Source organism: Triticum dicoccoides, chromosome 6A, assembly GCF_002162155.2.
Source record: "Triticum dicoccoides isolate Atlit2015 ecotype Zavitan chromosome 6A, WEW_v2.0, whole genome shotgun sequence".
Taxonomy (NCBI): Eukaryota; Viridiplantae; Streptophyta; class Magnoliopsida; order Poales; family Poaceae; genus Triticum; species Triticum dicoccoides.
Genome location: NC_041390.1, coordinates 512,199,232 through 512,213,631, shown reverse-complemented (window position 1 = coordinate 512,213,631; position 14,400 = coordinate 512,199,232). Strand labels below are relative to the sequence as shown.

The 14,400-nt window shown below is 43.0% G+C and overlaps 3 protein-coding genes across 3 annotated transcripts; 2 read left to right on the top strand and 1 right to left on the bottom strand.

Annotated features, from left to right (window-relative positions):
* Positions 1-585: 585 nt before the first annotated feature.
* On the top strand, positions 586-3,405 carry LOC119317579 (probable pinoresinol-lariciresinol reductase 3). The gene is made up of 5 exons (XM_037592064.1): positions 586-986; positions 1,082-1,216; positions 2,081-2,318; positions 2,423-2,626; positions 3,139-3,405. The coding sequence occupies exons 1-5, from the start codon at positions 798-800 to the stop codon at positions 3,297-3,299; spliced, it is 927 nt and encodes a 308-aa protein (XP_037447961.1). The 5' UTR covers positions 586-797; the 3' UTR covers positions 3,300-3,405.
* A 238-nt stretch (positions 3,406-3,643) lies between these two features.
* Positions 3,644-12,927, top strand: LOC119317576. Its single transcript, XM_037592061.1, has 11 exons — positions 3,644-6,542; positions 6,865-6,975; positions 7,063-7,095; positions 7,881-8,049; positions 8,134-8,315; positions 11,342-11,478; positions 11,596-11,691; positions 11,919-11,988; positions 12,092-12,166; positions 12,249-12,294; positions 12,375-12,927. The coding sequence occupies exons 1-11, from the start codon at positions 5,337-5,339 to the stop codon at positions 12,428-12,430; spliced, it is 2,181 nt and encodes a 726-aa protein (XP_037447958.1). The 5' UTR covers positions 3,644-5,336; the 3' UTR covers positions 12,431-12,927.
* On the bottom strand, positions 8,842-10,952 carry LOC119317578. The gene is made up of 4 exons (XM_037592063.1): positions 10,548-10,952; positions 10,323-10,461; positions 10,072-10,205; positions 8,842-9,938 (listed from the first exon to the last, which is right to left on the bottom strand). The coding sequence occupies exons 1-4, from the start codon at positions 10,745-10,747 to the stop codon at positions 9,089-9,091; spliced, it is 1,323 nt and encodes a 440-aa protein (XP_037447960.1). The 5' UTR covers positions 10,748-10,952; the 3' UTR covers positions 8,842-9,088.
* Positions 12,928-14,400: the final 1,473 nt, after the last annotated feature.

Sequence of the window (14,400 nt, the reverse complement as noted above, 5' to 3'; positions counted from 1 at the left end):
AATAACAAGAAATTTTGAAAGTCAAAGATACCAGTAAAGTTAGCTTTTGTACTCCTGTTAAGACAATCAAACACCTCATTTCTCAATACAAGTTTGCGCGTTCTACATGGTCAGTCATCTAAATACCATCCAATCTATATCCTCCTAATGTTTTGCAATATTTTTAGTCATTGGTTGGACGATATTTCAAATAAGGATGGGTGTGTATGCCTTATTATGGTTGCTAACGCTATGGAGAAATAATTTGGTTTTCAATGGCAAAAACTCTATTCCTTTGCAATCAATTTTCCGCTATACGCACTGTCTTAGTACGTGATTTATGCTATATCGAACGGAGTAACCGTTGTTTAAGTTGGTATGTATGCTGCCGGAGCGAGAGGCGGTTTTTACCCAACATAGGTAGCAGCATAATAAGACTCGCAAAATAATAAAAAAAATTGACTGTAAAATGACAATATCTCTTTATTCGAAAAATAGTTTAGTAAACCTGATCAGGATCAGTCAAATTCCAACTCGAGCCGTTTCAAGCTGCCTGATTAAGGGCTAGTTATTTTACTGCCTTCTAGAATAAGCTAAAAATAAACTACCCTCTACCTTAACTGGTAGTCTTTTAAAAGAAAAAAAATTGATCAAACTTCTAGAATAAACTGAGTAGGGTAAGCTTATTCTACCAGCCGAAAAAAGCCACCAAATGAACTGGCACTAAACAAGTCAGCCAATCAACGGCGCCTGTTGATTCCAGGGCACATTTCCTTGTTTCTTCCCCATCCTTCGGCTCGGCTCGTCGATCGGCGGTGATGTCAGAGGAGGCGGCGAGGAGCAGGGTCCTGGTGGTCGGCGCCACCGGCCGCCTCGGGGGAAGCCTCGTGCGCGCGAGCCTCGCCGCCGGCCACCCCACCTTCGCGCTCATTCGCCCGCACCACTTCGCCCTCCACGACTCCGCCCCCCTCAAGCCGCTCGCCGCGGCCGGCGCCACCATCCTCAAGGTAAACGCCCGCGATTCCAAGTGCTCACTGCCGCTACCTGTGCCGAAATCTCCATTCCGCCTGACCGACGTGCCAATTCCGTCCGTGTGGCTCAGGGGTCGCTGGACGATTACCCGAGCTTGCTGGAGGCCGTGCGGCAGGTGGACGTGGTCATCTGCGCGGTGCCCACGAAGCATGCGCTCGAGCAGAAGCCTCTGATTCGGGCTATAAAGGAAGCTGGGTGCGTGAAGGTGAGGTCTCCAGTTCAACTGCATCAGGCGTATGCATATCTAATCAGTGGGGTTTAATTAAAGAGTAGTTGGCACGTCGTTGTTCCGCACCAGTCATTAATGCAAAAACAATTTGGAAACCTACCGCTGTAGTATCAATTTGAAATCAATCCATCAGTGCAATTACTTAGCCAGCCAATTAATTACGCGTGCAATTAATTATGTCTGTTTAAATATAGTACTTACGCCAAATCAATTTGGAAACTGAGACATTAATGCAATTAATTAATTATTAGTCAGACAGTTATAGGCCTGCAGATAATTAGTAGTAGAGATTATTTCCAAAGCAGCCCATAATCTACCGCTTCACATGCACCTAGAATAATTAGCCACCGACATTGTCACAACCCAGTCAATGCCACCGCGGCTGAGGACAATCGGCCACACGCCACCACTCTTCAAATATTGTTTAATCCTGTAGCAAAGCACGGGTATTTAGCTAGTCTAATTAGTGGGGTAGTGTTTTTCTTATGTGAATTGACAATCGCGTAGCGAATGTTCTATTTAGAATCAAATTGTTGGGAGTTGGTAGCACCCCGCATTAGCAGAAATGACATAGTAAATGTGAAATGGAGGGGAATGAAATAGGACAACATGCTCATTGGGCTAAACTTATTACTTGGAAAAAATCTGGAATAAAATCTCTGCACCACACAAAGAGACGCAACCAAAAAGGCGACAGGTATCTCCGTCCTAAACAAATGCAATTTTCAATATCTCCGTCCTTTAGCAATCTTAGATTTTATACATCGCAATTTTATTATTAAGAAGGAATTGCGGAGAAAATGCAAAGCATTGCTTCTGATGTTGCAGTGAATCATGCAGAGATTTATTCCGGCGGAATTTGGAGTTGATCACACAAAGGTGCAGATTTGTGACATGGACCATGGCTTCTATGAGAAGAAAGCTGAAATCCGCCGTTTAATAGAGAGCGAGGATATTCCTCACACGTACATCTATTGCAACTTCCTGATGCGCTATTTGCTTCCTTCGCTAGTGCAGCCGGGTCTAGATGCCCCTCCAAGAGATGAAGTTACGATATTTGGTGGAGGAGATACTAAAGGTCTGGTGATATTACTTCTCTCAAATCTGCTGTCTGATACCTGGAATGTAAAATGTTCTTCCATGTTCTGTTTTTTTCCCTCAAGGAAGATTTTGTCTCTGCAGGTATCTTCGTTGAAGAGGGTGATGTGGCTAAATTTACAGTGTGTACCATAGAGGACCCCAGAACATTAAACATGACATTGTATTTGAGACCTCCGGGAAATATCTACTCACTGAATGAATTGGTTAGCCTCTGGGAGACAAAAATCAACAAATGCCTAAAGAAGATACATATAACTGAAGAGCAACTCCTTAAAAACATTCAGAGTAAGCTAACAGTACTCTTGGTGAAAGGTTTCCATGATATATTAGTAGAATTATTTCTGTTGCTTTTGTATGTCCGCTGCTGTCAGGGTTATTCCTTTCAAATACCAGGTTTAATCAAATCCAACTTTGAGAAAGGTTCTGATGCTCTTTTCTGGTACAGTTGTCTGTAAATGGAAGGATGTGGTTTCGTTCTTTCAGTTAGAAAAACATAAGCCGTGGTTACCCCTTGCAATCTAATACACCCTCTGTTTCTAAGTATAAGACATTTTAGCAGTAACAGAGATAGTAGAAGTTTAGATGCTAATACTTTTTTTTTTATCTTTCGCCTTACTCTACAAGTTCCAGCACTGACCTCTCGTTTTTCTGAACCTTGGCATGAATAATTGCGAATACAGACTCACCGCGAATTATAACTCTGCTCCTATGTTTATAAGTAGTTTGTGAACAACACGTGAATGTTTTTCTATATTTATTTTTGTCATGTGTCTTATTCTCTCTTTTTTTATTTGCAGATGCACCGTTTCCTCTGAAAATGGATTTGATATTTATATATTCAGCTTTTGTTAAGGGTGATCACACGTATTTTGAAATTGACTCGAGAAGTGAAGGAACTCAACTGTATCCTGATGTAAAGTATACCACAGTTAGCGAGTACTTGGATACACTAGTTTAGAATGTTGGTGATCTGTATGTTGGTCATAAGTACCAACCTTTTGTTTCAATTGACATTTTGAATGATGATGGGAGTGATGAATGTGTTCCAAGTTCTTGTGCTCACATTTTAATGTGTTCCGGTCCCTTTTCCGTTCTCTGAAAGAAGTGGGGAGTGATGAATGTGCATCGAGTTCTGTGTGCTCAATAAATATATGAAGCTGTCAGATGTTCTTATTATTTTCCTGTCCGGTCTGTTAATTAACTGTCTCTTAGCTTTTTCTATCCTGTTCATTCCAGCTAATCTTGTGAAGCACCACCATTAGTTTTTGGCATGTGGCCATGTTTGTTCTAGAATCCTACGGATTATTTATAAGTATTTCGCATTATGTATTTAGTAATATAGTTAGTTCAGCAGCACAATGTGAGCAAAGAATCATGACAATAGTCTATAGTGGTTGGGTCCTACACATTCTGGATCCAGTTAGGTATATGTTTGGTGTTCATAGGAATACATGATTGTTTCTCGTATAAACAGCCTAGGGAATGGGGCAGAGTGTCTGTTTCCTCTCTTGTGCTTTGGTTTCTTCTCTCCTAGGTGGAGTGGAAGAAAAGGACAAGAATTTCCAACACAGCAAGAAAAAGCTGTGTTTCTTGTCTTTCTCCTCTGATCTGTCTCTATAACTCCTGCTGTTGCCCTCCCTTTGGGCCTTAAACTGTGTATATGAAAGAAAGTCATATCGCGCTTGGTCCTTCAGGTAACAACTTCCCTGATTCATCTTCGATTCATTTGAGTCAATTTGCACTATACATTTTGTTTATTTGAAAATTGCAACTTCTTAAAGAACAAGATAACATGAGGTTAGTGCAGAAGGTATCAACCAGATATTTCATTTGAGATACCTGAGTTCTGATACTTCAATCAGATGGCATGAACAGATGGACTTAAGATGTGCTAATCCAATCCATCAATGATCTTACTTATGCATATACATTACCATGTATGGCATGAATTTTTGGTGATAATATAGTTGCATCCGTAGCCTGACAGTGCCAACCTAAACCTTCTTGTGTTAGCCTACTTTCAACTGTTGGCAGTACACTTCGTTGCTACCCTGGTCAATACCATATTTCAAATCCCGCCAACTGTGTTCCAAGGAGTTGATGTGTCTGGAAAGGTTTCTCCAGGGCAGTACTTTTCATATGTCAGCTGCGACCTGAACTTGCTGATCTAGTTTTAGTTTGGCTTTGTTGCACCGGATGCTTGAATTGTTCTCTTATCACAAGATAGTGAACTGGCTACGGGGTCGTATGGAAAAGTATTTTCCATATCTAGGAGCCAGGGTTTTCAGCTTGTTCACATAAAGGCCATGATGACTTACCTTTTTTTTTAAAATAGTTTTCTATCCAGATATTCACTAGAATATATAATTTCTTTGATGTGTCATATGAAAAAAGTGAACTATTGCAATTTAGTACTGCCATATATGAAGAATTCCATGATAGAGCAACGGGAGAGTAAAACCTGCGGACACCAAACTAATACTGCTAAAGTTGACTAGTCTCTTGAGTCTGAATTAACATAACAGTGGGTCCATGTTACTATGTTAGCGGAGTTTACATTTTGTGCCACACAGTAAGTTTTTGTTTTACTCATCATTCTAATGTTTTTGTCTTCTACTCCCTCCGTTCCAAATTACTCGTTGCAGAAATGGATGTATCTAGAACTAAAATACATCTAGATACATCCATACTTGCGACAAGTAATTCGGAACGGAGGGAATACAAGTTATGATGGATTGCTGTCAAGCTAAATTATTTAGCAGAGTGCCTTATCACCATTGTAGTTGCATGTTTGCATTGTGAACTAATTGCTGCTATGGTATTATCATGCAGTAGAAGACAGGCCAAAAGTTACTTTGGATTTGTTTGAAGTTCAAGCTAGGCCATCATTAATCTTGGTCATTAGCAATTTAAGAAAGGGTCTAGTAATTTTTTGTTGATCTCACAGTAATGCAATTTTTCTGAACCGCAGGAACTTAAGATTGTGTGATCAAGTATGCTAGCTGCAGATAGCAATACAGGGCACAATAGGCAATCGACACGCCCCAAAAGTGGCTATGAACCTTCGGATACAGAAACTGAGTGGCATGATAGCCCTTGGAATGATGCAATATTGAAATCACAGCGGACTCGGTTGCCTAAAGATCCTGCTAGGGACCCCCAAGTTGGTGCTAGAAGGCAAAACACATCTCCGAACCGTGTAAGAGATTATCCTGACGAGAAAACTTCAAGCTTGAGGAATAATCGTACTCCTCCCATGGTCACCGAACAGAGGAGCCATACTTCCCCATATGCTGGTGGAAACAATGAATCACGCAAGAAGAGCAGCCGGACACCTCCCAGATTTCGGCCTTCTATGGAAAAATTTAGTCGATCGTCGATCAAGGAGAGGATATCCCGTAGCCGGTCAATTTCTACACCGAAACTACGACCTCATGAGAAGGAGCATCCTTCTAGAGTTCCTGCATTCCGTGGCACTCCTGTCTCAACACAGGTAGAAAGAGACTCAATTGATGTTATGAAAGGTGGTTCACATGCAGAAAATTGTTCCCCAGAGATCAATGAGTTGGGTGCAAATAGCAAGGGGCCTAGTTCCAAACATAATGAGTATACATGTACAAGCACAGAGTCTGCAGGTGACATCTTCTTCTCCCGTGACTGTAGGGCCCCGCTTGCGAAAACATTAGTAAAGAATAACAGTATTGACAAATCCTTCACCTCTGATTCAAACGTCGATGATGCTGATGTTACTCAAGCAAATAGCAATAATTTGGGCCGGACATCACAGTTTGTTTCAGTTAGGACTGGTTTTTCACGAACTACAAACACCAGCCATGCTAATGGTCGGCACTCACAAGTTAGCAGTGGCACCACTTTGAGTAGGCGGTTAAACAGTGATCGGTTTAGTGGGGATAGTGGAAAGTTCAGTGATTTCACTGAGAAACTAGTTGGAGGCGTCATGAAATTCACCTCTAGCAGGCAGAAGACCCAAAATGATGCTTGGTTTCCATGTGCGATTGGAAAGTCGTGCCGTAAACCAGAACCAGCGAGCCACAAAAAAAATGATGATTCTGAATCAACTTTTATTCGGAAGGCACTTGTTGTGGAGAAGATTAGACTTTTCTGGGCTGATAAATATCGTCCACGGACTTTGAGTGGATTTACTTGTCACAGGGAGCAAGTTCAACAGCTTAAACAATTGGTAACAACTTCAAACTCTTTCCTAACTACACAAGTTTTAAAACATAAATTTCTAATTCTCGCTGTAACTCTGTCATTAAACAAGAACTGTCTTGGTTAACTTCTCAACCGGAGTATTTACGTTATGGTTCAAAAAAATTCAGCCGAAAGACCCCAGTTAATCTTAATTCATTCTACTGTCCAGTTAAATTAAATCCAAAAATAGCTAATCTGTACAAATTTGCTTGGCAATTGCATGGGCACGCTAAAATCTGCAGATAATTGTTCCAGTAGCTCAATGTTAGCTATCTAGGTTTCTAAATGCCAGTTCCCTTTCCTGACAGGTTTCCCCTGAGTTTTGTCCTCATATCATTCTCAAAGGGCCTCCAGGATCAGGAAAGAGATCATTATGCAGAGCAGTACTCACTGAGATCTTTGGTGATTCCTCTCTGAATGTACAACTTTAAACACTGAATATGGTAAGCCATGTTAATAAATTACACATTATAGACCGCATTAAGTATTTGTTGTTGCTTTTCCAGGTATCTCACTATTTGAAGAGTTGCAATGCCCAGGTTAGTTCTGTCACAGACGAGTAGAATTTATATACTTGTTTTATGCACTTTTGGACATCCCACAGCTTGAATTCATTTTGATGCCGATGCAACATTCCTGCCATTTGCAATCATTGTTCTCAGTAGTTTGCACAAAGTAATCATGGCTTTGTGGTTTGAAGACAATGTAAAAGGTTACTTGTATCATTGAAGGAAGACGAAATTGCTTTACTTAGTTTCATGCGGTCTTGCTTGCTCCCTCATCATTTTAGCTAAAGGATAGAGAAACAATTTACAAGGACCACTGCAAGCATTGAGCCATCATATTACTTCTCAAATGAACTTTGTAAAATGTTACCAACTATATATGTAGTTTCGTGTCAAAATGCATCTGTAAGTCCATAGAGGACTAGTTTGTGGTTCATGTCTTGTGTTGTTCAGCATTTTAAAAGAAATTAGGTAATTTCTGTAATGTTGATGTTTGCAGTCTCTTTTCTAACTCATCTCCATGCCAGGTTAGCATATTTGTTTTCTCTGAGAGAACTGAAATTTCAACCATCATTTCATCCCAACAACTTTTGGTGTGGAATAAAAACATAAATTCTTCATTGCTCGACAGTCAACATTTAAACATGTGCATACTGCTTAGTGCTTACCATGTGGCACTACCATCTAATTATTCTACACATCGATGTATCCCTCACTTGGCAAGAAATCCATAATATTATGTATATTAAAAGAACACCACATGAGGTAATTATGTTATAGGAATCTTAAGTGAGGATGGGTTACCCTGATTTTGGCAGGGACCTGCATCTGCGCCCATTTTTGTCCCATTATCATCAAGTGATCACCACGTTGAACTCAATATGAGGACTCAATCCAAGCATGCTAGATATGCTTTGACAGCTCTGGCAAATGAAATGTCAAATAAGCATAAAATTACTGAGATAGCTGCAACCAAGAACTTCAAAGGTATACTTACATCATCTGCAGTGCTGTTTTCTGTAATCTCATTTCTTTTGAAATCTTCCTAACACGCTTATTTGTTGATTCCAGTTATTGTTCTCTATGATGTTGACAAAGTTAGTGAGAACAATCAGCGGTTGATAAAATGGATAATTGATTCCTCCTCTGATGCATGCAAAATAATAATGACTTGCCAAGATGGGCCCAATCTTCTTGATTCTATTACAAGCCGTTGCAAGCTTATTAGCATTAGTGTGCCAAATACACGTGAGGTGAGTTTTCTCGATTTTTTGTTGTCCTTTCACTCAAGGGATTGGGTGTGTACGCAGATTGCAGAACAAGTGCATGTGATTTTACATAATTTCAGTGATTACAAAATACATTAACTTCTTACCTAGTAGCTAAGTCCCCAATTTAAAAACACAGAAATGAGATTGAACACTAACACAGCAGTTTGTTCCGAGAACCATTAAAGTCCAATTTGGAAGATAGGGAAAACCATTTCAATAAAAAAGATTGATGACTGCTGGGTCCCATATGTCATAGCAAAATGGGTCACTGCTGGAGTTGATGACTTTTTTCTCTATTAAGAGGTTATTGCCAGTCTGCTAGAGATGCTCTAAAGTGCCTCCAATAGCCACTCTTGTAAGACTGGGCAAACTACCATCCTTGTTGGCACTTCAAACGGCTCACAGAAAGCATAATTTGATGTCAAAAGAATTACAGCCCAGTCTCAGTCTCATAACCTCAACTCAGTTAAAGAAAAATAATGATTGCATTGCAATCCAACCAAGATAATGAGCAGTTAAACGATGACATATTTCAATAGATATTAGTAGAACCCCAATACATTATTTCTGATGAAACGACAAGAATACTTTTTTTTGTGTGAACAATTCTGTCTCAAGAAAAGAGTACTGCGAGTCTCAACACTCAGTCTTGTACAAATCCGTCTATTGTATACACCTGTCTCATCTCTGGGCTGTTATTCTATGATAACATTTTACTACAACAAGATTTGGTACTGGATCAGTCCAGCAAAGCATTACAACTCAATGACAATAGGGGAATTTGTCAGATCAATAATCTTGGGGCAAATGCTGGCCACTTTGCTGCAATCTCTAGCATACCGGGCGACTGGTGTAACCAAGTCTACCACATCAATTTCATGGAAGAAAAGATTACCATCGTCTGAACCTGCCTTCAACACTGGAGATGCTTCCCCTGTCACACAGTTTACTGATCTTCCGGCAACATCATCGCTGCACGAGCTCGAGGAACATCGAGGTGGTGTTCTAGACACGTGCAATTCCGATGTCTCGTGAATTCCGCCCCATTCCATGTAACTGAAGTCATCAGTGGGATAATATTCAACATCAGAGTCAGCAATTCTGGTTTCTTCTTCCACTGGTTGGGCCCCAGAGGATTCTGAAATTCTTGATCCACAGACCTCACTCCCTTCCATCGGAGCAAAAAACTCATCAGTGTCTGATTCACCGAAGTCATCAATGGTATATTCAACATCACAGTCAGCACTTCTGGTTTCTTCTTCCTCTGGCCGGGCTGCAGAGGATTCTGAAATTCTTGATGCAAAGACCTCACTCCGATCCATTGGAGCAAAAAACTCATCAGTGTCTGATTCACCACCTACAATTCGGGTTCCCAAATCCATTGTCTGCAAACCATGATCAGAAGTGTCACCGCCAACAGCCGCATCTCGTTCTTCTTCATCCTCTCTAGGCTCCATAATATCATCCTCGGACGAAAGGCCCTCGACGTAGCACGGGAGATCCTCCATCGGGCTAACGACAGTCTTCATGTGGCAGGGGAGGGGCGGGCAGCCCGCGGTGAACTTGGTATTCTTGGTGGAGAAGAAGTTCACCGTGAGATTCAAGCTGGCAACACACACACACAGGCATCAGAACAGCCGTTCACATCAGTATACTGTTACTAGTCTGGCCGGCCCCAAGAAAAGAAGAATCCATGGATGGAGCAGCTAGAGATAGGAGAAAGAGAGAGGGGCCTTACTTCTCCCATGAAGGGAGGTTGAGCATGGTGTAGGCGAGCTTGACCTTGTTGCCGATGCCGCCGAGCGACTTGAATTCGGCGGCGGCCTTGCGAACGGCCAGCGACTCGGTAGGGTGCTGCCACGCCCACTCGAACTGCAGGCCAAGAAACGGAGGCGGCCACGTTTAGTAAGAAAAAAAAACCGAGGAGCCACCGTAACCCACCATCCAACGAAGCGAATCTTTCAAGGGGAAGAAGGGTTGGTTAATTACCTGGAGGGCGGCGACGTTGGTGGGGAAGCCGTAGATGCAGAGCATCATCTCCCAGGGGCGGCCGCGCTTGGTCCGCCAGGCGCCACATCGGAGCTCGCCGTTGTGCTGCCGGATCCGCCGCCGCGGGTTCACCGTGAACCTGCCACACGACCGTCAATCAATCAGGTGCAAGAAGCAAAGATGAGATTTTTGATTGATGCGAGACGAGGCGGGGGGTGGGGGTACCCGATGTAGGTGCGGCTCTTGCTGCGCGGGCAGAGCGACCGGAGGAGGTAGCAGCAGAAGAAGCCACCCCCGCCGCCGGCGGCTTTCTCAGGTCCATCTTTGGTTTCCTCGTGTCCGTCGCCCGCCACGGCTGCCGCCTTCGCCGCAGTACGCGGCCTCCTCTTGCCCTTGGCCGCCGTTCCCCTTCTTGCCCTGCCCATCCCTCTCTCTCTCTCTCTCTCTCTCTCTCTCTCTCTCTCAGAGCAGCCTGATGCGGATTTGGGCGAATTGGATGGGGGATTGCTCCGAGATGAAGGCCGCCTTTCCGATCCCGAGTGATGGATTAGAAGGCAACGGCTATTTTTCAACCGATGGATTTACACCCTTTTTTCTGAGGAGAGAAACCTCACTTGACCCAGTCGTCAGACGCGTAGCGCTCGGCTGGCTGTCTAATCCTCTTTGTGGGCTGGACCCCTTCCTGGGCTTCGTCCCGGGCCTCCGTCATGGGCCTGGAGCCTCGACTGCGAGAAGATGGGCAGACGGCCGCCAGAAACCCTAGCGCGGAGGGCTCGCGACGGGCGTGCTGTGCCAGTGTGCCCTGCCTCTGTGGGGTTTGGTGGAAGCAACACATGAAAACAAATCGACTTCTGTTAATGGGACCTACCTGGCAGCTACACAGCTGGCGGGCGGAGGGGCTCTGAGAGTGCCCTGTATCCACCGGGATTGAGGTTCCGTTTTATCTGGATGAAATGAAACACGGTTGACTCACAAATATGCTTGCAGTAGCTGACTTGCAAATTGAAAAAAAAAAACAGGTTGTGGAGGTTCTCACTCACATATCAAAAAGGGAGAGTTTCGATCTCCCCGCAAGTTTGGCTTACACCATTGCGACTCGATCCGCGCACAACATGAGGGAGGCGATATTGGCTCTGGAGGCATGCAGAGCTAACAGGTATGCTTTGTAGTATTCGTTGTCCCTTCTCAAGTCTTCTTATTTCCTTCGGTTTTGTATTATGATGATGATCCTAGCATGTGCTCTTCACTTCCATTTTTCCCTTTGATCTATCAGCTACCCCTTCGTGGATGGACAAGCTATACCGCTAGGATGGGATGGTGTTCTTGAGGAACTCGCAGCAGAAATTTTAGAAGATCCTTCTCCCAAAAGGTCTGCTGGAGTAAAACAAAATTTAGCCATGAATGTTTTCATTGTCCTTCTCCTTGGTTGTGAACATGTTATCATTATGCTTCAAGTACCACCAATATCTCACTTTATGAATTGCCGCAGCTTTGATCAGTCACCATTGGTTGATTTATTTTACTAACACAGGAAAATTTTATTGAGCTGTGCGATTACTTCAGACTTATTTGCTAACGCGTCAACGTATTACGCAGGTTATTTTTGGTACGAGGCAAGCTCCAAAAACTTTTGGTTGAATCCGTGCCTCCTAAACTTGTTCTCCAGGTACGAGTTATTCAGATTTAACCTCAAGGATGCTACTACTATATAACTCCACAGACACAATCACGTGATTAAACATCATTCTTGATTATTATTTTGCCTGCAGAAACTCGTAGAGCTGTTCCTGAAGGGAATACATGCTAACATAAAGAGGGATGTTTATTACTGGCACGCCTACTACGTAAGTTTCCTCGGCATATTTCTGTTTAAATGCACTTCCCAGGGGAGCTATGATAGCCATGCACGAAAATGCTGAATTTCAGGATAAGAGGTTGCCGGCTGGTGCCAGTGCACTGCTGAAACTGGAAGGTAATTTGGCACTCATGTTATCATGTAAACTAAAAACATCCTGAAACCATGAAAGTTAATTGTTGGCTTTGCTTGTGCAGAATTTATCGCCAAGTTCATGAGCATCCACCGGAAGAGCTTGGCAGCCGATTCATGAAGACTTCACTAGATCAGCCGAGAAAATTTGGCATGCCTGCACGCAGTTCAGCTGAACCCTGCAGCCAATATGTATTTGGTTCACCGGTCATGGAGCCTGCCGGCGTTCATAGTAGTAGTATTTTGGAGTGGGGAAACGAGATGAAACGAAACGGGGACTGAAACCAGTCCGTTGTGCAGTAAGCCTATGCTATGTACAGTACATGTGTTTTTGTGCATTTGGTCAGTGTCTGTACTCGACGAGTCTATTATGCATTTTCACATCGGCGGATTTGGAATGTGAAGGAATAGGTCTTCACAGGTGTTTGAAGTTTGAGTATATGTGGAGTCGTTTGCTATAGCATCTTCAAGGGCAATGGTCGAATTTGACGTCACATATGTCTGTGGACATGGCAATGGTCAAATTTGGCACTCTGTATGTTCGTGGACAGCAGGTGTCGAGCCTCATTTCTATTTGTCTAATCGTGTAGTTGCACACTGTCTTTTAAACACCGAAGATTGTTGAAGCACATTAATGTCGACCTTGCTATGTCAAAAAAAGAGTAACACAAGTCTTTGATGTAACTGCTTCAGCTATGTTGATAGCAGATAGCTCTTTGGTGTGACCTTGGTATTGCCCTGACAAACCTACCAGATAATTCTTCTATTGTCAATGCATGCAGTCGGCACAACATAATGTGAAAGCCTCTTGCTATTCTAATTGCCAAAAGTTTGTATGTGTTTTTGACATTTCGTTCTGTCCAGTACTCCGGTCTAAACACCTTCCTCATGGTAATGACAAATCTTATCATTGTGTCAATGCATGCGCTCTCTTGCATTCCAAACATACATTTCTATATAAGGAAAGAATGACGGTGCTCCGGTGCAATCCTTCATCAGTGTGAACTGTCATAATCCTTAACAAACCTTCATTATGCGCAAGAACAAATGCTTGCGCATTTGGTAGCGACATCAAAAGAAGCCCTCATGATATATCGGGGGCTTTGAAGTAGTAGTTGTAGAGATCACACAATCCTTTGTCCTATTCCTAGTAACAATTATCCTGCCAGACTGAAAGTGGAACTATCTCTGGGTGGTTTTGGTAATTCCTAACAACATATAGCTCATTGAGCTAATGCTATTTCAAGATAAACATTTCAGGAAAGCTCAATGATTGGCATGGCATGGATGAGAAATGTGGACCCCTCAAAATGCAAAGGACAAAGGATTGGCTCAAGCTCAAAGCTCAGGACTCTATATTTTTTATTTTAAGTGATCCAAGATCACATTGAGTCCATAGAAAAAGCCAATACTATCAAGAGGGGGTGAGGTGTTGCTTAATGAGTTTCTTGCTCAAAGTGCTTAGTGATATGCTCCAAAAACCCTCAACTACTTTCTCACATCCACATATGTCCCAAACCAAAAGTCAAATTCGGCCCCACCGAAACTGTCTATCCGGAGCCACCGAGTTCAGTTGACATAGCCACTGCCAGAATCCCTAATCTTTTCGGCCTTACCGATAGGGATCTCGGTATCACCGAGATGGGATTGTAATCTCTTTGTTTCCCTTCGTAACGTTTCGGTCAAACCGAGATGAGCGATCGGTCCCACCGAGATTGCAATGCAAACTCTCTGTTTCCCTTTCGTAACGTTTCGGTACAATCGAGATGAGCGAATCGGTCCCACCGAGTTTGCCTGACCAACTCTCTGTTTGTCTATTACCAAAATCGGTCCCACCGAGTTTGTGTAATCGGTCTCATCGAGATTACGTTATGCCCTAACCCTAACGAAATCGGTCTCACCGAGTTGACATGTCGGTCCCGCCGAAAACCCTAACGGCCACAATATGAACTAAATCGGTCTGACCGAGTTGTATGATTCGGTCTCACCGAGTTTGGTGATTTGTGTGTAACGGTTAGATTTTGTGTGGAGGCTATATATACCCCTCCACCCACTCTTCATTAGAGAGATAGCCATCAGAACATGCCTACA